This window comes from Mauremys mutica, chromosome 3 (assembly GCF_020497125.1).
Source record: "Mauremys mutica isolate MM-2020 ecotype Southern chromosome 3, ASM2049712v1, whole genome shotgun sequence".
Classification (NCBI taxonomy): domain Eukaryota; kingdom Metazoa; phylum Chordata; order Testudines; family Geoemydidae; genus Mauremys; species Mauremys mutica.
Window position 1 is genome coordinate 139,235,718 of NC_059074.1, and position 23,978 is coordinate 139,259,695.

Below are 23,978 nucleotides of genomic sequence, written 5' to 3' on the forward strand. Positions count from 1 at the left end.
AGTGCCTTCTCAAAGACCAGGTCTCAATTTCGAGCTCCAACCCTGTATTTCCCTGTGACTGTTTTCAGAACTCATACTTTCTTTCTATGTGGGTTACTTAACTGCTCATGCTATATTTCCTATAACTGCACACAAGTACAAGCAGAAGGTAGCAAAGCTTAATGCCTTCAAGATTTAATTTAGCTATCTCTAACACAAAAACTTTGGTAAACTACAATAAAACAGAGATGAGAAAAATCAAATTTTTAGAGGCCTAAATTAATGCTTTGTATGCAAAGTCTTCTTTGGTAGCTACTTAACACTCACAGGTCAACTATTAGTGCCCTCTCTCTTTTATTGGAAGAAAAAAGAAGACCATCAAAAATTATATTCTACCTCTGTGTCAAGAAATCCAGTTGTACTCAGTGGTCTTTTTTCTTCCAGCACTACTGTAGCAGAATTTATAGCCCAATCTTTTACTAAATCTTTCTGGTTCTCGTTGATAACAGGCCTATTATAATCCTGGCTGTCATCCACTCCAAACACCTGAAAATGAAACAAATCATTATACATATTAACCCAATGCTTTCCCGATTCAATGTTCAATTTTAATGTATGGATGTTGTCAATACTGGCATAAGTAGTCAGATCCTTTGTTTTAAAATGTTTTAATACTAATCTGACCAACTAATTTGTTGTAAAGAACAGATTATAAATTTTAGAAATAGAGCAGATATGTCAGTTTCCCCAAAATTCAGAGAAATGGTAGTTGAAATGACCAGATATGAAACAATGATTCTTCTGATCAAAATAATTAAACAGGGCACAAAGATAGTGGCCAAATCAGTGGCAAAACAAGAACATTTTAAAAAGTATTTGCCAGGTAATTTTTTATAAATATATTTTCAAAAACAAGAAATACGTGTACTTATATTTGCTACTGGTTCCGTCAATGTGTATTGTTCTAATTAAAGCAATACTTCAATTTTTTTGCTTTTTTCTGACGAGTTCCCATTTTATATAGCAAGTGTTCTTCAATCTCATCATGTGACCCACATCTTGAACGAAACTGTTTCTTGGACCATCTTCTCTCCCACTGATGTTTGCTTGACCACCTTCCCCTAACTTTGGTGACAGAATAACATCTCTGCAGCAACTAAAGTAATTGCTTAATTAGAAAAATAATTCAGAAAATATTAAATATGTTTTAGTTTCTTTTAATGCAATTTAGAAGGAGGAGAGTCAGCATAAATGTACTAGTCATTTTTCCATGGACCACTGGTGGGTCATGGACAACAGTTTGGGAACTACTATTATAGATAGCTTGCAGTTATTTTCAAAAAAGAACTCAGTGGGGTTTGGGAAATAAACACTTTTTAAAGCCAAGAAACATATTATTTGGAAAATTCTGTTTAGAGAGATTTAAATTAACTTTATTACTATTCTGCTACAGGCTCCAACACTAAAACAGGATTTTTAGGTTTTTCCCTCACTGTAATTCTATGATATAATAATTGGCTCTTGCGATGTCAGAGGATTGTTTTGTCATAAGGAATAGGGAGCTTTTTAAATAACTTCTCTGTTCCTGTAAAAATATCACTAGTAACAAAACACCACAAAAATAAGTAGATATTTTTTCTAAATGCAATATTTTTCATAGTTTTGTATGGATCGTTTATAAACAGAGAATGCTTTGGCCAGTACTAATAGATAAATCAAGATGCACTGCTTACCAAAATTCTGAACAAGTTTCTTATTTTTAAAAGTCCATAAATCAGCCAATTCACCACTAGATGGCCTCAATCTATAACACTTTTTCTATACCCAAGAAAACCAGCAGAAGCCCAAGTACTGTAAAGAGGTACTTTTTATTTTTTTATTTTTATTTTTGAGTGAAAAAGTTTTGCAGGGTTCAGCAATACAAATTCCCACTTAAGCCAATTATGTAAATTTAGCCTCTAGGAGTCCATATATATTAATATTTGTGTTTTGCCAACACTTGAGAATGAGAAACCATTTTCAAATTTGTTTTATTATGTTTGCACATTATTCTAGTGCAAAGAGTTAGCCTTCCACCTGATTCTATTATTTATACACAGAACATGCCTAAAATTCAAAATTATTTGGTTTATTAATTTTACCCTTTAATTTATATCTTGATAATCTCATACACGAGTTATTTTAGAAGTACTTGGTATATCTTCTGAACCCAAGACAGGCATGATACATGATGTGATATCCATTTCGCCTTCTTTCTCTTCATTCTCCCTTCTTTTCCTGCTGCTTTTGACTAGTGCAGGTAGATGGCAAGTTTTACAGAGGCAAATAAAGTTAACTATCATGCTACCTCTTCTTTTCTTTTACTTGCTTTCTGCAGCTACTTCATCTTCCTCGTTTTATTTTCAAAGAATCCTTTTGATTAACTGCTTTACAATTCTCTTTAGAAACTGAAAACAAATACCGACTATTTTATTGCATGAATGCCTGTAGAATAATGTGATTTGAATGATGTTTCACTCATACATACCTAATCAGAACTACAGGAGTAATTTGCTGCACATAAACTACTGACTATTATTGGACAATATCTGTTTACTATGCCAATGAATCTCTTCACCACTCTGCAAGCCCCAATGAAATCATTCCGCTTCTTCTTTTATGGAAATCACTGATGTGACATGTTGAACGTTAAATTCTGCTTTGTTCTGTGAGGGTGTTCTTGGACTGGGGACAGGATGCAAGGAATATCTTCTTCTCCTTCTACACAATGGTTCTGTGAGGAGCCATAGGTAAATGTTGCTAGTAGTGCTCCCTGAGCATGAGGAGTGGGGTACTCTATAGCCCTAGGGAAGTGTCCAGTTGGATTAGGGGTTAGTACTCAGAGACAGGAAAAGGGGGAGCACAAACTACATCTTTTTTTCAGCAGCTCAGCACATTTCCTGTGTTCCAGAGGCTTGCTTTTCCTTTTTGTGTTTCTGCCCTACATGGGCAAAATAATCCTACATCCTGAGTGTTAATACTCTTGTTCCCATCCTACCGCAGAGCTCCTCACTGGAGCAAGGATATGATCTAGCCCAATGACTGGTATTACAGGATGAAGAAAGAGGCAAGGAAAAGATCCAAGACAAAGACAATTTAGGAAATCAGCATCTCAGTCTATTCAAAACTGAATTTCATAAAAACACTCAAAGGCATTTTTCAATGAGGGTCATTTTCATGTCAAATTTCAACTTTATACAACCAACCATTTGGCTATAAAACTGGTTTTAAAAAATTCTTCTCTAGTGGGGAAAAAACTTTTTTTCCCCACCTTCCCCATACTTATATAATTAAACACTTTTGCGCAAACTTAGAAAAAAGTAATCTTTGAGCAGAGACTTAGCCTGCATTTTGAAAGTTTCAGAAAATTATGAGACAACTTCAAATAATTTACAAAGTGTTGAAACGGACAATTGGTCAAATAATTTGAATTTTTGGAAGTCTGCTACACTGTCATCTACTGGAAGGTTGTACACATAGTTTGGTGAATTTCACAAACAATGAATCACTACAACCCTCTCTCCCCCATCTTCTGTCTTTCTATGAGACAAGTAGGTGTTATCACTCATGTCACATTAAGACAAAGATTAAATGACTTGACCAAGGCTACACAGGAATCTGGTGTCAGAAACAGAATTAGAATGCAGGCCCATGCTTCATCCACTAGAATACACTATCATCGCACCATTATACTATCCCTCCAAAGTCACTGCCTGTTCAGCAAAAGAGCCAGCTCATTTGCACGTAGTAAGCTATGAGGGAACATAGTAAGCTATGAGGGTCCTAGAACTCTCAGTGGCAGCCTACAATGCATTCTCCTTCCAGCCTTTCAGCTATGAGGTGACCTGAGAGCCTTCCAAATAATGCATTTTTGTTTGCATGATTCTCAAACAAAACTTTGAATGGCTATAATGGAAGGGAATAAAATCATAGTGGGTACGCTTTCAACCTGAATGATCAGTTTACTTTGGTTTATGTTTCCAAGCCACCATCACAAGGCTTAGAAACTTACTTTTAAAAAAAGTAGCCTCCGTTTCTTTTTTTATTTTCCTAGCTCTTGTTGGGCCTCAGACGGGTCCAAAGTTCAGCTCTGTGGTCACTGCTGCTTCTGCTTTATGGGAAACCTTGAGTGTCATTCTAATAGGGAAAGGAAAATTCTGACTCAGTCAGATACCCTATCCAGGGTCAAGACAGGTGGAGGAAAGGGAAGTTATTTGTTTTATGGAAGGCCAGTACTTTTTGTCTGATGTTTCATTCACAGCTTGAGATCCTGCAATCAGAAGGATTTATAAATTCTGATCTGTAAATCCACAGTTTATCAGATGAAGATTTCCCTCCTTAGGAGGGAGCAATTGAGTGAGTGTACTATAAAAGTATAGAGTCAGGCACAGAGTCTCATGCTCCTCCTACTGCCAACATAATTTCCATTAAGACCTATTAATCAAATGGTCCAATTCAAGAAAGAAGGCTGGTCACAAACATAGGCAGTCCTGAATCTTGCTGCTTATTCTTTTGGAGCTGTCTATAGTTGCAAGAAAGACCACCAGTTCTCCTCAGCAGCAAACCACACAGTACAAGATTCTTCCATTAGATAGCCATGTAATGTATAGCTGTACTGTATAGATAGCTGCCACTTTTCTCTGTGGTTATAGCTTGTATCATACCACCTACAAGACAAACTATTACAGGAAATCATGGAAACAGGAGCCTCACCGCTGATGTAGCCCCAGGGAGGGCAGAAGGATGCCTGAGGAAAAAATTAGTTTAAAGCCTTTGAGAATTCCTTAATAAATCTACAAGAAAATTAATCATGCTAAAATCAAACCCAAACTTCAGTTCATTTTTAGTTCCCAGAAGAAAGAAAAGGTTTACTGTATTTATTCTTCATTTGTGCTTATTCTCTTCTGCTCATCTATAATGAAAATAGAGAAGTTTCTAAATATTTTAAATCCCTCTCCCCATCACTTATTTTACTAATATTTTCATATGTTTACAAGAAACTGAGAAGCACCATATAAGTTAAAGAGCAAAAGAACATAAGGCCAGATTGTTAAAGGTATTAGCGCCTCAAGATGTACATTGGCACATAGTTGGATTTTCAAAACCACAATTTCAATAAAAGTTAGGCATCTAGGCACTTTTAAAAATCCCACCTCTCACGTATGGTCACAGTTCATGGCAACTGTCCCTGTATTTCCCCTCAGTGCCCCAGCAAGAGCACACAATCTTGGTTTCCAGCTCCCCAGCTGTTGTCTCTCGTGGGTGGAGATTGCCAGTTTTGGTTGGACATATTCCTGGAGGTTTCCTCACACGACACAATCTTTAATTAAAGATTAATCTTTAATTCCTGGAGACTCCAGGACAATCCTGGAGGGCTGGCAACCCTAGTGAAGACTCACATCTCTCCCTTCTGACCAGAGTATTCCTCTGCCTTCACTGTGTATTTCTCAGCACAGACAAGTTGCTCAAGTACCCCGCTTGCTTTCTCTTTGGAGAGCGATAGAGTGACAATCAAGATATAAGTACCACACAAGTCTTTCTAAGCAAGCCTACTTTATTCTTAAGGTAAAAAGTACGACAGAGAAAACAAAAGAACCTATACACATGCTAATAAACTTACCAGGAACCCGAACCCTAAAATGGATTCTTGCAGAATAAATCCCTCAACCTGCCCCTTTCGGGAGTCCTTGTGGTTACTAGTTCATCACAGCTTCAGCTCAAAACAAGCACATGCATGACAAGCTTAGTCCACCCTTTTATACAGATCAGAGGTCTTCGATCAGGAGTACCCAGAATCAGGTAATTGGTATACATACAATGAGTCTCTCTTCCCAGGGTGTATCTTCAAAAGGTTGGCTTCAGAGGGGGAAAATTTACATTCCCCTCACCTCAAAGTAATTCCTAGGAAATCTACTTCACACATATTGTTCCAAAAAGATCTTTGAACCTCCCTCATATGGCTTTTGGAGAGCACATTAATCTTGTCTTCTTGCTAAAGAAGTTCCATAAGCTCTCACAATCGTACATAAACATTTGCATTTCTAAAACAATGTACCCCAAAGGTATTAACCCTAATTCAATCAGGTTTAATTTTATTGAACTAAGTTCATTCAGGATACTGTCAGGTCTGACACACCTATCTGCATCAACAAGGCATCTAAATATCTTTAAAAATCTGACCCATAGTTCACTGTATACCTTCTTCATGAGACATTCTATATAGACATGAACATTATCTGGTATAAATTACATTAGTATCATAATAATCATCTTCATAAGTTTCAGCATTACAGTAATAGCCAAAGATATCAATGAGGATTGGGGTCCTGTTGTGTCGCATGCTGTATAAATGGGTTAAAATTCTAAAAAGGCCCTAAGCAACTTTGGAGTCTGGGCTTCAGCCTGAGGCCAGAAGTCCACATAGCAATGAAACACCCCACAGTCCGAGCCCCATGTGTCCGAGTCAGGTGGCACAGGCCAGCCACAGGTTTTTCTTTGCTGTGCAGACGTATCCTAAGTCTCATTTTCAAAAGGCACTTAAGGGACAAGAGAGTAACAAATAAGGGGAAGGAAGGGAATGGAGTAATAATAAAGGCAATGATGATCAGTAACACAGATTAACTATAATACAACTCAGTGATTCTGAAAATGAGGATCTATGTAACCTATACATTCAAGAGTAATCACAGTTAACTCCACCTGTCCCAGCTAAGCTGTCAGTTACCATGCCAACAAAACTAGATCTTGAAGAGGGATCTGAACGAGGAGAGAGCAGTGGCCTTTACAGATTAGTTCAGGAAGGGAGTTCCATGTGTAAGGAGATGCATGAGAGAACGCACAGGTGGGAGAAATGGACAAATGAGCATTCAAGGCTGACATCACTAATGAAACAGAAGTATAGTGAGGGAATTCAATAAGGAGTGGGCGGCACATTGAAAAGTGTACTAAAAGCAATGGCAAAGCTAGTAGAAAACAAGGAGCCAGTGGAAGAATTTTTTAGAAAGTGAGTGACAAAGAAAGTAATAGAAAAGACAGATTATTTTAGCAGCTGTGTTTTACATGGACTTGGGCAAGGGTAGATGGAGTGTCAGGGAACCCAGAGAGGTGAAGGTTACAGCAATCAAACTGTGAGAGAAGCTTGTCCTGAACACAAGCTTTAGCTATAGGGACAGAGAGATAAGGTTGAATTTTAGAAATTTGTTACCAGGATTTGGATATAGTCTAGACGTGCAGGGCAAAAAAGTAGAAAGTCAAGAAGAATCTAACATTACAGACCTGAATGAGTGGCAGGATGGTGGGGATGTCCAACGAAGAGTGGGGGAATTGAAAGGGTTTCAGAGGCAAGTCCCGGAGCTCACTATTGTCAGGGTTAAGGTTAAGCTCAAACTTAGCTCTTGTTCTTTTTCCACTAGTGATGGTAGCCCATGTGTTCATAAAAATTTAAAACAGATCATTCTTAGAGGTCAAAACCACTGATCACAGAGAAGAAACACTGATAAAAAACAGGAATATTATTTCCTTTCAAAAGAGTGATACACTATACTGGAGTAGAATTCACATGCCCACTTCCCTATCTATACATGTGGCCTATATTTAAGTTGTTTTTCAAACTCAGATTCAATGGATTTTGTCCTTGATAGTCACCTTTGAAAAACTTTTTAAAATAATATCTTTTTAGCAATGTAACCCAGAAGAACAGGTCAATTGTATAGTGCAGACTGGCCTCATGAAGTGATCTTAAACTTTCACACAAATTCTATAAATCATTCCTATTACAAAGTAAACAAGTGAAATCAGAACACACAACATAAAAAACACTTCCCCAAAATAAAAATTAAAACAGTAATTGAGAATTTGCTAGAGCAAAAGGGCATCTCAAATAAGAAACCAAAGATATCAATGTGACAAATCTAATATTCTCCCACGTTCTTTCAGAAGCCAGTTACATATCCATGTGTGTGCATGTATTTTGTACTTGCTTGTCATAATGAAGTCTTCATTCTCCATAGGGCTTCAAAATTTAAAACAAAATAGTTGCCCCAAGAAGTCCAAAGTCTAGCCAAGTCTCTAAAAAGCAAATTTAGCACTCACTTTCTGTAGTTCTTCCTTAACCAGGGTAAAGACAAGTATCACTTCTTGAAAAATTGCAAAACAAAACAAAAAATCAGGATAGATTTCCTCAGCTGATTCACTGGGTGTTATTATTCCCAATGACCTTTCAATATATTAATTATTTATGAGTCCAGTTCTGTGACCAGGAATATTTGTTGGGCTGATGTGCTGTTCTTTTTGGCATGAATCATTAGAGCTATGAAAAAAGTAATTAAGCCACAGGGGTGTGCAAAATCCATCAGATTTGGAAGCCATTTTCTAAAGAGAAATGTCTGTCTTAATACCTTCAATTTTCTCTGGAATAACAATTTAAGTGTGTAGAGATTGTTCACTCTGGGTTTATTTATTCACACTTATTATCAGTTCTTTGATTTTATTTTCAGGGAAATTTACTATCTAAAATGCTGCAAAAAGATTCCAAAATGTGCACTCAAATCTCTCTTTATGACAGCATTGTAAAATTCACACACGTTTTTAAATAAGTAAAATATAATTACTGTTTTAGTCAGTCATTATTATAAAGTGTTGGGTAAACAGATTTTGCAATATGATTGCTGCACAATTTCTAACACATCTGCGAGAATGCTTTATTTTATTATATGGATAATGTTATATGATTATATCTGCCAGTTAAAATACACACAGGAAGGTTGAAATGCTTTGTTAAAAATGGACACACCTCTCCCTTTAGTTTTAATTCAAATCCTTACAATTGCTGCTTAAATACAGATATTGTAAGGTTTAATGTAGTTTACCATTCACATTTACAAACTAGATTATTACAAATACAATAATGAGAGCATAATAAAATGCATATTAATATATTCTTAAACAAAATAATCCTGCTGTTCCAACATTCATATAGTAACTGGTTATTAATCTTAAAATTACAGTGTAAAGTATTCCTGAATAAATCCTCTTCATATACAGGAATAATTTTATAGTGAATACTGATCTTGCTCCCTTACAGCTGCCAGAATATTGATATAGCTATTACTTAAGGACTTGCAAAAGAGAATATAAAACCAGTGAGCACAAGCTTTCTATGACAATGGAAAGCTTTTAAAAGTGTACAGCCAAAAATTTCAAATGCACCTCTGCTCAGAAAAACGACTGTAAAAGATGGAATTGTGAAGTTCTATATTTGTCTTCCACTGACTTCCACACCAGTTCACAAGTAAAAAGGATGTGAAATTCAAGTTGGTTCTTTTGGCTGGCACATAAACAAGCATAAAGACTCTTTCAGTAGAAAGCCCTCAGACCAACAAGGGAGAATCCACAGCAGCCCTTGATGAACAAACTTATGTTAGTAACAAACAGTATGAATGACTTGCACACAAGGAGCTGGTCTAATTGAGTGAGGAGGTGCCATTTTAGTCACTTTTCAAAGCAGAATCACATTAATACAACTACTTAGAAATGCTTCATTTTTTTTTTATTATTAAAGAATGATTGTAAAGAGAAGAAATAGAAAGTAAAGGAGAAAAGCTTTATGGTTGTTCCTATAAGAGTACAACTTCATAAAATTAGCTTAAATTGGGTATCCTAAAACAATTTTTAAAAAGACAAGGTGACCTTTAGTCAAAATATTCTTTCAAACAATTTTGGGCAGAAAGTCTAGATTTCTAGTATGCATTATTTAAAAATACGTCACTCCAAGTTTTTTTTTTTATTATGATGCTATGCACAATAATAGAATCTCTGTACAACTACTTCTGTTTATCCTGTTAACTTGGGACATTAAAATAAAACATTATCTATTGTTTCAAAAAATCAATTAATTTTTATTTTAAAAGTGAAAACTGATCCATGATGCCAATATGCCATGAGAAAAGACAGTTACCTTTTCCATAACTGGTGTTCGAGATGTGTTGCTCATGTCTATTCCACAATAGGTGTGCATGCTCGCCAGGTGCACCAATGCCGGAAGTTTTTCCTCTAGCAGTACCCATGGGGGGGGAACGCCCCCACAACCCCCGGAGTGGCGCCTGCCTGGCGCTGTATAAGGGGCACTGTGTGCTTCCACCACCCTCAGTTCCTTCTTGCCAGACAACTCCGACAGAGGGGAAGGAGGGTGGGATGTGGAATAGACATGAGCAACACATCTCAAAGAACACCAGTTACAGAAAAGGTAACTGTCTTTTCTTCTTCGAGTGATTGCTCATGTGTATTCCACAATAGGTGATTCCAAGCTATAACTGTTGGAGGTGGGTAGGAGTTCACAAGTTCCCAGGACAGAGGACAGGCCTGAGGAACATGGTGTCATTCCTGGTCTGGGGGATGATCAAATACCGCGAGGTGAACATGTGAACTGAAGACCATGTGGCAGCCCTACAAATGTCCTGAATGGGGACGTGGGCCATGAAGGCAGCTGATGAGGCCTGCGCCCAAGTCGAGCGTGCCCTCACAATGGGTGGCTGGGGGACACCCACCAGCTAATAACAGGAATGGATGCACTAAGTGATCCAATTGGAAAGCTGCTCAGTGGAAATCGGCTGGCCCCTTGCATGCTCTGCCGAGGCGACGAACGGTTGCAAGGACTTTCTGAACAACTTAGTCCACTCGAGGTAGAAAGCCAGAGCCTGTCGCACATCAAGCATGTGCAGACGGTGCTCCTCACTGGACGCGTGAGGCTTGGGGCAGAGGACTGGTAGAAAAATCTCCTGACCCATGTGGTGGGCAGAGACGACCTTCGAGAGGAAGGTGGGGTGTGGGCGGAGCTGGACCTTGTCCTTATGAAAAACCGTGTATGGTGGCTCGGAGGTCAAGAAGGCCACCTTCCACGAGAGGTGAGACCAGGAACAGGTGGCTAATGGTTCAAATGGTGGCCCCATAAGTCGAGCCAGCACCAGGTTTAGGTCCCCCTGTGGGACCGGGAGCCTAGAATACGGAAAGAGACGGTCCACACCTTTAAGGAACTGGCCAGTCATAGCATGGGAAAATACTGTGTGCCCTTGCACTGGTGGATGGAAGGCCGACATGGCTGCCAGGCCCTGGGCTGATGAGGGCACCAGGCCCTGGGCTCTCAGGTGGAGAAGGTAATCAAGGATAAGCTGGATCAGTGCGGTCACCAGGGAGACACTTAGTCCACCGCCCACCTAGAAAACTGGGACCACTTCGCCAAATAAGTGCGGTGAGTGAAGGGCCGTCTACTTTCAAGGAGGACATGCTGAACCTGCTCTGAGCACGTCCTTTCCTTTCCACCTAACTATTGAGCAGCCATGTCGTGAGGTGAAGAGCCGCTAGGTTGGGATGGAGGAGGCGGCCCTGGTCCTGAGAGAGCAGGTCCAGGTGGAGCGGCAATGGTGGAGCTACTGCCAGGCCCGTGAGGGTCCCATACCAATGCTGCCTGGACCATGCCGGGGCAATCAGGAGGACCTGGGCCTTGTCCATGTCCAACTTTATCTTCTCCAGGACCCTGCTGATTAGAGGGAACGGGGGAAAGATGTAGAGAAGCCAGCCTGACCAGGACAGGAGAAAGGCATCAGAGATAGCGCCCCTCCCCAGGCTCCCCCTGGAGCAGAACATGGGACATTGCCAGTTCTGCCAAGTCGCGAATAGGTCCACCTGGGGAGTTCCCGACCTTTGGAAGAGCTGGTGGGCCACTTCCGGGCAGAGGGACCACTCGTGCTGCAAGCAAGGGACCACTCGTGTTGGTCAAGCGATCCGCCCTCTCGTTCTGGGCGCCGGGTAGGTGGAAGGCCTTCAGGTGGACGTCATGGGCTATACAAAAGTCCCACAGACTAAGGGCTTTGCGGCAGAGGATCGGGCCCTGCCTTGCCTGTTGATATAGAACATTGAGGCTGTGTTGTCCGTGAAGACCCTGACTACCTTGCCCTCCAGGTGCGAGTGAAAGGCCATACATGCCACCCACATCACCCTGAGCTCCTTGATGTTTATATGTAGGGTTAGGTCTTGAGCCGACCACAGGCCTTCGGTCTGAAAGTTCCTCACATGGGCCCCCCAGCCCAAGTTCGACGCATCAGACACCAGCTCCAACGATGGGGCCCTGTCCCTGAACAGGACCCCTTGGAGCATATTGTTTGGGGTGGACCACCACCGTAGGGAGGTGATCACAGAGTCTCGCACGGTGAGGACCGTGTCTATCCTGTCCGTAGCCTGGGAGAACTTTGAGGTCAACCAGAGCTGGATAGGCCTCATCCTGAGTCTGTGTGATGGACCACTTACGTGCACGCTGACACGTGACCCAAGAGTTGCAGGTAAACCCTGGCAGTTGTCACCGGGAACCTTGTGACTGAGTTGATGAGACCTTTCAGGGTCTCGAATCTGTCTGGTGAGAGAGAGGCCCTGGCCAATGCTGCATGCAGGAGCGCCCTGATAAACTCTATGCGTTGGACCGGGATTAACGTGGACTTGGTGTTGTTTACCAACAGGCCCAAGGCGGTACATGTGGACAGGAGGAGTGCCACGTGATCCCTCACCTGCGACCAGAAGGTACCCTTGACAAGCCAATCGTACCGATGGGGAAATATCTGGACCCACCTGTGACATTATGAGTGTAATATAATATTTCATTGGAAGGGGCCAGGGCCAGAAAGAGTTAATTAACTCACAGACTGACCTGACCCATGGCCGAACTTTTAGAGACTGGTTAGGAAGATATGTAAATGAATAGAGCTTTGAAATGCAGGCCTGTATTGTTAGAAATAGAAGGGCAGATGTTTGCTCAGGTCTTGTGACGTAAGCAAACAAGTCTTGTCTATTGCTACAGCTTTGATTCAAAGATCAAAAAAGGAGTATTAACATTTAGGAAGACACTTGAGTAAAATAGTATTATTGTCTATATGTCTCTTTGAAGGTTGTGGTAACCTGTATCTGAAGTATTTAATGGATAAATTACCCTGTGCTAATTGCCAGGATGTTTGGGAGAAGGAGAGTTAAACCTATTGTTTTCACAGGCCAAAAGGCTACTGGAAATGTGTAAGAACCCTGGGACACGATCCTACTTCATCTCAGATCTGCTTTGGTTTTCAAGAGGGGGAAACCTTAAGCCATAAGAACTGAGATCCCCAGTCACTGACTGGAGTCCCCCTGAATATGGACATTGGACTATAACCCATGGACTATATCTAAAAGGACTTTTGGCAACTACAGGCCTGGACCTCAAGAAATTGAACTCAAGCCTGTATGTATATTGATCTTTTAACCAACACTCTCTCTCTTTTCTTTTTTAATAAATTTTAGCCTAGTTAATAAGTATTGGCTATAAGCGTGTATTTTGGGTAAGATCTAAGTTATAATTGGACCTGGGTGCGTGGCTGATCCTTTGGAAGACCCTTTTCTTTTATATGATGAGATAAGAGTTTCCGTAATCATCATCATATCTGACATGTGTGTCTGGATGGAGGCCTGAGGCTGGGTACTTTAAGGGAACTGCGTTGTTTGGACTTCTGAGTAACCTGTATGGTAATATAGAAGTTGTTTTGTGCTGGCTTGGTAAATCTAGTATTGAAATATCCACCAGCTTTTGGGGTTTGTTTGCCCCATTCTGTTTGCAGTTCACCCTAATTGAGTGAGCTCAGTTGGCTCCCATGGGAAACATCGTCACACCCCCGCCGTCTGAGGTAGGCCGCTACCACCGACATGCATTTTGTAAACACACTGGGGGAAGTGGACAGACCAAACGGGAGGACCGTGAATTGGTAATGATTCTGTCCCACCATGAAACAGAATAAGTGCCTGTGCCCCTTGAATATGTGGATGTGGAAGTACACATCCTGTAGATCGAAGGCAGTGTACCAGTTCCTGGTATCCAAGGAGGGGATGATGGAGGCCAGGGAGACCATGTGGAACTTGAGCTTCACCGTGTACTGGTTCAGACCTTGGAGGTCAAGGATGGGCCAGAGGCTCCCTTTGGCCTTTGGGATAAAGAAATAACAGAAGTAATACCCCTTGCCCAAGAACTCCTAGTGTACCGCCTCTATCGCTCCTAGTCCTAGGAGCCGCCCCACCTCCTGCTCGAGCAGAGCTTTGTGAGAGGGGTCCTCCAGGAGGGACAGAGATGGGGGGGTGGTTAGGTGGGGAGGAAGTAAACTGGAGGGTGTAACCCCAGGAGATGGTGTTGAGGACCCATCGGTCCAAGGTTAGTCGCGATCATTCCAGGAGGAAAGCACACAACCAGTTGGAGAAGGGAAGCTTTATTGGAGGTGGATCCCTGATGAGGATTGGTGGGGTGCCCAAGCATCCCGTCAAAAATGCCTTTTCCCTGCCTGCTTGCCCCTGGAGGACCCAGGCTGGGGGGGTAGGCTGAGACTGCCTCTGAGGGCATCTCTTATAGTCCTGTTGCTTCTTATGGGCGGCCTCGTACTTCGGGAGGGCGGCCTGAATGAGAGTCTGCTGTGGCTTGAACTTAGGTTTTGCCGGAGCCGGGACATAGAGGCCTAGAGTCTGGAGGGTCATGCGAGGGTCTTTCATGCCATGCAGCCTTGTATCTGTTTCTTCCGCAAACAGAGCTTTCCCGTCAAACGGGAGATCCTGCATGGAAGACTGCGCCTCGCTGGAGAGCCCAGAGAGCAGGAGCCATGACGCCCATCTCATGGACACTGCGGAGGCCATTGATTGTGCGGCCGTGTCCGTAGCATCTGAGGCTGCCTGCAGCCATGCCCTGGCGGCCGCTGCCCCTTCCTCCACTAGCACCCTGAACTCCTTCCTACCACGCTCCTGGAGGAAGCCCTCAAACTTAGGCAGGGAGCCCTACAGATTGAATTCATACCGGCCCAGGAGAACCTGATGGTTCGCCACTCGTAACTAGAAGCTCGAAGATGAATAAATTTTCCTTCCAAAAGAGTCCAGTCTCCAAGAGTCTTTGTTCTTTGGGTTGGGGCTGGCTGACCCTGCTGTTCCCTGTGGTTGACCAACTCGACCACCAGAGAGTTGGGCGCCGGGTGGGCATACAAGTACTCATGCCCTTTAGTATTTACATTCCACCTTTTTAGTGATGGGGACCAACAAGGTCGATGTTTGCCACAGGGCATTTGAAATCTTAGCCACCTCTTCATGGAGAGGCAAGGCCACCCAACCCGGTGCTGATGGGGACAATACATTAAACGGAGTCCGAGGGCTGGAGGTGTAGGCTTGCTGCCACCCTCTTTAAGAGTTCTTGGTGGACCCTGAAGTCCTCCTGCGGGACCGGGGGGGGGGGCGGCGCAATCGCCTCCTCTGGGTGGGGCAAAGAGGCTGGTGGGTGTCATCCGGCACTGGAGGGTCCACCACCTGGTCAAACACTGGGTGTGGTGCCGAGGACTTACATCCCACCGATTCCTTTCTTGGGGGTCTGGAGAGGGGGGCCAACGGTGTTTCTGAAGCTCCAGCCACCAAGTGAGCTCCCACCGGGAGCTGCGCCGGAGGCCACGGTGCTCACTGGTACCATTGGGCCAGCCATGATGCTCGGTGCCACTGCACGCTCGGGGCCAGCTGTCCAGGTTGGCTGGCCTGGCCCATCGAAGGACTGCTACGAATGGAGGCCGGGCTGGCATAAGATCTGCTGCTGTCTCTGGACCAGGAGGAGTGGCAATGCCGGGATCTATGATGGCCACGGGACTGCGATCTCAATGTGGAGGACCGGTATCGACAGTAATAGCTGCTCCACAAACAGCCTTGATGGACAGACCTGCGATGGCAAGACACCGACAATCGACGCCCGGGGCTGCGATGTCTTGGCGGAGACTTGGTGTGGGAGTCTGAGCGGGAACGGCATCGACGATCACGCCGTGACTGACTGCGGTACCCTCTCTGAGACGAGGACAGACAGCAATACCCGCTATGGACAGCGTCTGGACATACGGAGAGGCCTGTCCTGAAGGGGCTGGGCTACTCCGCTCATCTTGAGTCAGAGGCTTGGTGCCTGGTGGGGATCGAAGACTGCCTGACATGGGCCTAGACTCAGTCCCAGACTTCCCTCAGTGCCGCTGCAAAGAGGGAGTCTTCCTGGCCCTCTTGGCATGCCCCATGGATGGGGAGCGGTGCCAGATAGTCAATGGCACCGGAGGGTCGCCACGTACCAACTCTGCAGTGCCGGTCTGGAGTGGCTTGCCGGGGTCGGGGTCGGCGCAGACTCCATCAGGATGGCCCGGAGCTTAATGTGCCTTTCTCTTTTGGTCCGAGGCTTAAACGACTTGCAAATCTTGCACCTTTCGCTGATATGGGTTTCTCCCAAGCAGCGCAAACAGTGCAGGTCACTCCTTGACATAGAATGCCTACAAGAGCCGCACGACTTAAGCCCCAGGGTGTGGGGCATGCCCCGGCCTGGGCTCACTGACTAACTAAACTAACTAAACAGCTAACTAACTACAGGTACTAATGCTGAATGAACGAACAGTTCTGGGGATGAGCTACAGCAAGCTGGAGCAGAGCAGTTCCGACACACCTTCACTGGTGGCAAGAAGGAACTGAGGGTGGGGGGAGCACACAGCTCCCCTTATATCGTGCCAGGCAGGCGCCGCTCCAGGGATCGTGGGGGTGCTCCCCCCCTACTGGTACTGCTATGGGAAAAGCTTCTGGCACAGGTGCACGTGGCGAGCACGCACACCTACTCTGGAATATACATGAGCAATCACTCGAAGAAGAACAGAATATAGTTAAATAATTATAATGAATTTCTCCATCTAGAAACTTTTCTAAGAATTTTATTTCTATGGGTTAGGCCTTAGTATGGCTATATGTAGGGACTAAAATGGTTCTGTTAGTGAAGAATGGAAATGTGTCATGTAAACACTTATCAGCAACCTTATCTTTCAACTTAAAATAGCATTACCGTTAAAAGAAACAATTGTGAAACCAAAATAATTTTAAAATATTTTCAGCTGAGCCTGATGTTTCCATAGGTAGCTGAACAACCACAGGACTCCATTTGCCCTGGCAAGATAGGATTATGAGCTCTATTATGATACTGATATTATGTATTATATATTATGATACTGTATTATGATACTGATTATGATTACAGCACACACATGCTCTAGAATGTGAAGGAACAGAACAGGAAAATGCAGACTGAAATTCTCCTAAGCATAGTAGTAAGCTTAAAGCAGCATTTTATGGCATTAAGAGATTCAGGAATGTACTGCAATGCAGTTACTGTTGAGACAAACGGGACCTAGTTTAAATAAAGAATCACAGGACTGGAAGGGACCTCGAGAGGTCATCTAGTCCAGTCCCCTGCACTAATGCCAGGACTAAGTCCTGGCTGGGATGATTTAGTTTGTGTTGGTCCTATTTTGAGCAGGGGGTTGGACCAGATGACCTACTGAGGTCTCTTCCAACCCTAATCTTCTATGATTCTAAGTGTTATCTAGATCATCCTCACAGGTGTTTGTCTAACCTGCTATTAAAAATCCTCTGATGATGGAGATTCCTTAATCTCCCTAGGCAATTTATTCCAGTACTTAACCACCATGACAGTTAGAAAGTTTTTCCTAATGTCCAACCTAAACCGCCCTTACTGCAATTTAAGCCCATTGCTTCTTGTCCTATTCTAAGAGGTTAAAGAGAACAATTTTCCTTCCTCCTTCTTGTAACAACCTTTTATGGATTTGAAAACTGTTATATCCCTTCTCAGTCTTCTCTTAAACAAACCCATTTTTTTTCAATCTTTCCTCGTGGGTCATGTTTTCTAGACCTTTAATCATTTTTGTTGCACTTCTCTGGACTTTCTCCAATTTCTGAAATGTGGTGCCCAGAACTGGACACAATATTCTAGTTGAGGTCTAATGAGTGTGGAGTAGAACAGAAGATTTACTTCTCATGTCTTGATCACAACATTCCTGGATAATACATCCCAAAATGATACCTGCCTTTTTTTTTTTGTTTGCAACAGTGTTATACTGTTGACTCAAATTTAGCTTGTGATCCACTATGACAACCAGATTCCTTTCCACCATACTCCTTCCTAGGCAGTCTTTTCCCATTTTTTTCTGTGTGCAACTGATTGTTCCTTCCTAAGTGGAGTACTTTGCATTTGTCCTTACTGAATTTCATCCTATTTACTTCAGACCATTGCTCCAGTTTGTCCAGATCATTTTGAATTTGAATTCTATCCTCCAAAGCACTTGCAAGCCCTCCCAGCTTGGTATCATCTCCAAACTTTATAAGTGTACTCTCTATGCCATTATCTAAATCATTGATGAAGATATTGAACAGACCCAGAACTGATCCCTGCGGGATCCCTCTTGATAGGCCCTTCCAGCCTGACTGTGAACCACTGATAACTCCTCTCTGGAAACGGTTTTCCAACCAGTTATGAATCCATCTTGTAGCTCCATCTAGGTTGTATTTGCCTACTTTGTTTATGAGCAAATCATGAGAGACAGTATCAAAAGCCTTACTGAAGTCAAGATATACCATATCTACTGCTTCCCCACTATCCAGAAGGCTTGCTTCCCTGTCAAAGAAAGCTATTAGGTTGGTCTGACATGATTTGTTCTTGACAAATCCATGTTGACTGTTACTTATCACCTTATTATCTTCTAGGTGTTTGCAAACTGATTGCTTAATTATTTGCTCCATTATCTTTCCAGGTACTGAAGTTAAGCTGACTGGTCTGTAATTCCCTGGGTTGTCCTTATTTCCCTTTTTATAGATTGGTACTATATTTGCCCTTTTCCAGTCCTCTGGAATCTCTCCCATCTTCCATGACTTTTTGAAGATAATCACTAATGGTTCAGATATCTCCTCAGTCAACTCCTTGAGAATTCTAGGATCAGGCCCTGGTGACTTGAAGACATCTAACTTGTCTAAGTAATTTTTAACTTGTTCTTTCCATATTTTAGTCTTTGATCCTACCTCATTTTCACTAGCATTCACTATGTTAGACATCCAATCACTACTAACCTTTTTGGTGATGACTGAAACAAAAAAGTTATTTAGTATTTCTGCCATTTCCACATTTTCTGTTATTGTTTCCACCCCTCCCCCACCATTGAGTAACAGGCCTACCCTGTCCTTGATCTCCCTCTTGCTTCTAATGCATTTGTAGAATGTTTGCTTGTTACCTTTTATGTCTCTAGCTAGTTTAATCTCATTTTGTGCCTTGGCCTTTCTAATTTTGTCCCTACATACTTGTGTTGTCTGTTTATATTCATCCTTTGTAATCTGACCTAGTTTGAACTTTTTGTAGGACTCTTTTTTGAGTTTCAGATCACTGACGATCTCCTGGTTAAGCAAGAGTGGTCTCTTGCCATACTTCCCATCTTTCCTATGCAGTGGGATAGTTTGCTCTTGTGCCCTTAATAATGTCTCTTTGAAAAACTGCCAACTCTCTTGAACTGTTTTCCCCTTTACACTTACTTCCCATAGTATCTTACCTACCAACTTCTTGAGTTTGCTGAAGTCTGCCTTCTTGAAATCCATTATCTTTATTGTGCTGTTTTCTGTCCTACCATTCCTTAGAATCATGAACTCTACCATTTCATGATCATTTTCACATAAGCTGCCTTCCACTTTCAAATTCACAACCAGTTCTGCCCTATTTGTCAAAATCAAATCTAGAACAGCCTCCCCCAAGTAGCTTTTTCTACCTTCTGAAATAAAAAATTGTCTCCAATACATTCCAAGAGAACAAGACAACCCAGGAGAAATATATAAGGCAAAGACAACATAACCCCATTTGAACCAGCCTAATAATTTCAAAGTCAATACTTCATATTGTTGCAAGAGTCCCTGTTTAGGCTTAAGGTTGCTGCCTGCTCATTGCTATGCCATAAACATATGTAATACTTCCAAAATGCTCAGAACTGGTATCACATTCCGTTATGAATACAAGATAACTGCTGTGATCCATTTAACAGCATTATGAAATTTTCCAACACCTACAGAACATAGTTTCTTTTATCTAGAAAGGGTAAATGGTTTATATAAATACCATTTTGAATTCCTCCTAACCATTGTTACAGATTTACATTTTCTAAGATTCAGCAAGGCTTTCTAACCTTTGAAATATTTGTTGTTAAATAGCATCTTTGAAAAAAAACAAACTTTTTTTCTGATAAAACAAATTTCATTTAATTATTTAGGGAAGGTTACAATGGTTACCAACTCTCTCTCCAATGAATAAGTGGAAGGTAATTTTGACGGATTTAGAACAGGAAAAAAGTTTTGGATATATACAAAGGACACATGGAACACCTGCTGAAAGATCAGCAAGAGAGAAAAATGCCATTTTTTCATTTAGTGATCAAGAAAATTTGACATACTGTAACATTAAAAACATGTTCTGGATCATATCAAGATCCTGAATAGAATTTTTGTTCTGTTCTGCACTCTGGTATCAGCTGGAGTGTTAAGAATATTACCCTGCTAGGAAAAGTCTTGCCTTTTTTGAACTACTTGTTTGGAAAAGAGCATGTTTTCTTCCATTCAAGGTCTCCTCTGAAAAATTAAGCCAAATGAATTAAGAAACTAGGACAATGTATTTAAGTGTGACTTTTCTTTCCTTTACATTTGTCAAAGTAGATTTGCATCTCTACAGAAAGACTCTTTGCATCATACAACTCATCCTTCAGTCTATGACTCACAGGAATCCTGACATTTGCATCAATGCATGCATGAGGATTTAAGAACTGAATGTTACATGCAAAGGCTACCATATGAGGTTTAGTCATACCTTTTCCCTGCACAATTAACATGCTTAATTTTTCTATTTGTTCTTTTCCCGTCACGGGAATTCAATAATATTGCTCTAAATATTAAAGTCATATATGAGTAACAAAACTGCATTGAGTATTTGGATGCTGAAACATTGCTGGCTGATAAACTCACTTTCCAAAAGACTTTTTACTTGCCATTTTAACATCAAGCACTTCAGAGAGAGTGTAGAAATAATACCATACAGTATTAATACTAGAGGAGTATAAACTATATAGGAAAGAGATATCATAGGAAGTTGTGGGGAGTACTACTATAACTACAAGAGTCCAGATATTTTATGAAATACAAATTCTGAGTAGTAGAGGACCATGCAGTAAGTCCTGAATGGACACAAATCCCTAGTCATAAGAATGCAAGTATACCAGTTGGGGGTATACTACTGGCCTCTAGATCACAATAGTGACAGTCTGTGCAGTGTTGAGAGAGACTGTGATGTACTGAAACCTATATTAAAATTATAAGCTATCACCTTAAATTCTCAGGGTATTTCCTGGTCCTAGCTTGTAGGCTAGAGGGCTCTGTAGGGAAGCATGTGATCTGGATCTTTTAGCAGCAATCTGCAAAGAGCCAGCTTTTAGCGAAGTGGGGGTGAGCTTTGCTTCTCTGCCTTAGGGAGCAGCCTGCTTTGTTTCTCTGTTTTTGGTTCTTGTGTACTGAAGTTCTAGACTCTAAGAAATAAAGTAGTATTTTCCATTACAACTTCTAACTTCTCTGTATGTCAGATCATTGAAGCCATAAAATTAAACTAAAACAGATGACTTCAGTTACCCAAGTAGTAATGGGTCAAAAGTCATACTGAGCTGGAGGCCGAAGAAAGCTTCAATAATATATGCAATTACTTGGGAGTAATTGGTTCTGGAACGCACACACACATAAAAGATTACTACTGACGGTCTCTGAGTAGCATAGGGGATTTGTTCAAGAAATAACCCTGGTAGCTGAGGAAGTAACAGTGACCATTACACTGGGCTAAAGCTGAGGAACTGGAGGTTTGTAAACATAATTGGTTAGAATACAAATTAAAATAAGACTTCAAATAAATCAATGATTTTGGGAGGAGAGGGAAGGAGAGGAGAGAGAAAAGCACAAACAGTTGCTTGGTGGACAAGAAGGGTTAAAAATTAAAGACATCAGTTGTAGAGGAAAGTGAGATGGATCCTTGGGCCATGTTTCAAATGGTGAGATGGCATGAAAAGCACAAAACTAACACAGGAAAAAGAAGTAGAATGAGATGATTAGGAACAATAGGGAGAAAAGGAGGAAGCGAGAGCCACGTGAGACTTAAAAAAAAGCACCCTGGATGTCAATATCTGTTCTAGTGAGAGCTGAAGACATGTATGTATATGTATGTATATCCCTCATGATGGACAGCCATATAGATATATACTGTTAGATGCCAGCTCTTGCCTGGGCTGCTGGCATAAGTTAAGAACTAAAATTCATAGCTAGAGACCAGACCAGTTCACCTGTATATTAGTTTTGCTGAAAATAGCTATTTCTCTTATAAGAGGGTACAGTACACCGCTACCTCAATATAACGCCACCCGATATAACATGAATTTGGATATAACGTGGTAAAGCAGTGCTCCAGGGGGCGGGGGCAGGGCTGCGCACTCCGGTGGATCAAAGCAAGTTCAACATAACACAGTTTCACCTATAACGCGGTAAGATTTTTTTGGCTCCCAAGGACAGTGTTATATTGAGGTAGAGGTGTATTTAGTAGACTCTATGAAATGCTGGTAAATTGCTGCATGCATTAATGTCACTTGTAATGCCTGTATTCCAGACTATAAGAAATTATGTAAGTTTTGCTTTATAACTTTGAAGATGTTTGCTCTGAATTTGAGAGCTCAGCCATAAGAATTGTCCCCTCTGTCCATCCAGAAGGATTATCAAAATCAGATGGGCCATCAAGGAACATCGAAATACAAAGGATAGGTTAACACCCCTATCACACCTTGGAAATGCTACGTGTAAGGAAGCTGGTCCTGTGGACTTGGAAGCTGAATGAAGGAAATAAAAACTATGGGTATGGCTACACTTGCAGCTGTACAGCGCTGCCGTGGGAGCGTTCCCGTGGCAGCGCTTTGAAGTGCGAGTGTGGTCACGGTGTCAGCGCTGGGAGACAGCTCTCCCAGCGCTGCAGGTACTCCACCTCCCTGTGGGGATTAGCTTACAGCGCTGGGGCACTGTTTACACTGGCGCTTTACAGTGCTGTAACTTGCTGCACTCAGGGGGCTATTTTTTTCACACCCATGAGCGAGAAAGTTGCAGTGCTGTAAAGCGCCAGTGTAGCCAAGGCCTAAGTCACAGGAAGATTTTCCATCTCTCTTCGCTGTTTGAATTCAGACAGGGCCAGAGACTTTAGAGTCTAAAGTTTAGACCAGGGGTCTCAAACATGCGGCCCGCGGGCCGCATGCGGCCCACGGAGCTCTTCCCTGCGGCCCGCGGAGCTCCCCAGGAGAGCTCCGCAGGGGCCCCCAAGAGAAAAGCGGAGGCTCCCGCCTCCGCCCCTCTCCTGGAGCCTCGGCGCATAGAGCGCCGAGTCTCCGTCCGAGCGCCTGAGCCCCGCCCCGATCCGAGCCGCGTGGGGAGGGGGCGGGGCTGGGAGCTCTGGGCTGAGCGCTGCGCTCGGCGTGGAGCTCCCAGCCCCGCCCCCTCACCACGCGGCTCTGAGCGGGACCGCCGGAGACGCGCTCGGGTAAGGGGGGGGGGGAAAGCGGGACCCGCCGGGGCCGGGCCCGGGCCGGGCCGGGGGGTGGGGGAGGGAAGCGGGACCCGCCGGGGCCGGGCTGGGGGGGGGGGAAGGGAAGCGCTCAGGGCTGGGGCAGAGGATTAGGGTGCGGGGGGATGAGGGGTTCATGATGTGGGGGCGCTCAGGGCTGGGGCAGAGGATTAGGGTGTGGGGGGATGAGGGCTCTGGCTGGGGCAGAGGATTAGGGTGCAGGGTCCTAGTGCCTGCCCTCCGCCAGTACTGGCAAGGCAGGCTTCCCTTACCCTGAGCCTCTCCAACCCCAAACCCTCAGCCCCAGCCAGAGCCCTCATTCCCCCCGCACCCTAATCCTCAGCCCCAGCCCTGAGCACCCCCACATCATGAACCCCTCATCCCCCTGCACCCTAATCCTCAGCCCCAGCCAGAGCCCTCATCCCCCCACACCCTAATCCTCTGCCCCAGCCCTGAGCGC

The 23,978-nt window shown here is 43.0% G+C and overlaps 1 protein-coding gene across 9 annotated transcripts in view; it reads right to left on the reverse strand.

Annotated features, from left to right (window-relative positions):
• The window catches only part of CEP170 (centrosomal protein 170), a 199,841-nt gene that overhangs the window by 66,585 nt on the left and 109,278 nt on the right, over positions 1–23,978 (reverse strand). For all 9 annotated transcript variants that reach the window (XM_045008470.1, XM_045008472.1, XM_045008469.1 and 6 more), the window contains one exon: positions 376–525. In XM_045008470.1, coding sequence (XP_044864405.1) covers positions 376–525 — 150 coding nt within the window. The remainder of the gene's footprint in view (positions 1–375; positions 526–23,978) is intronic.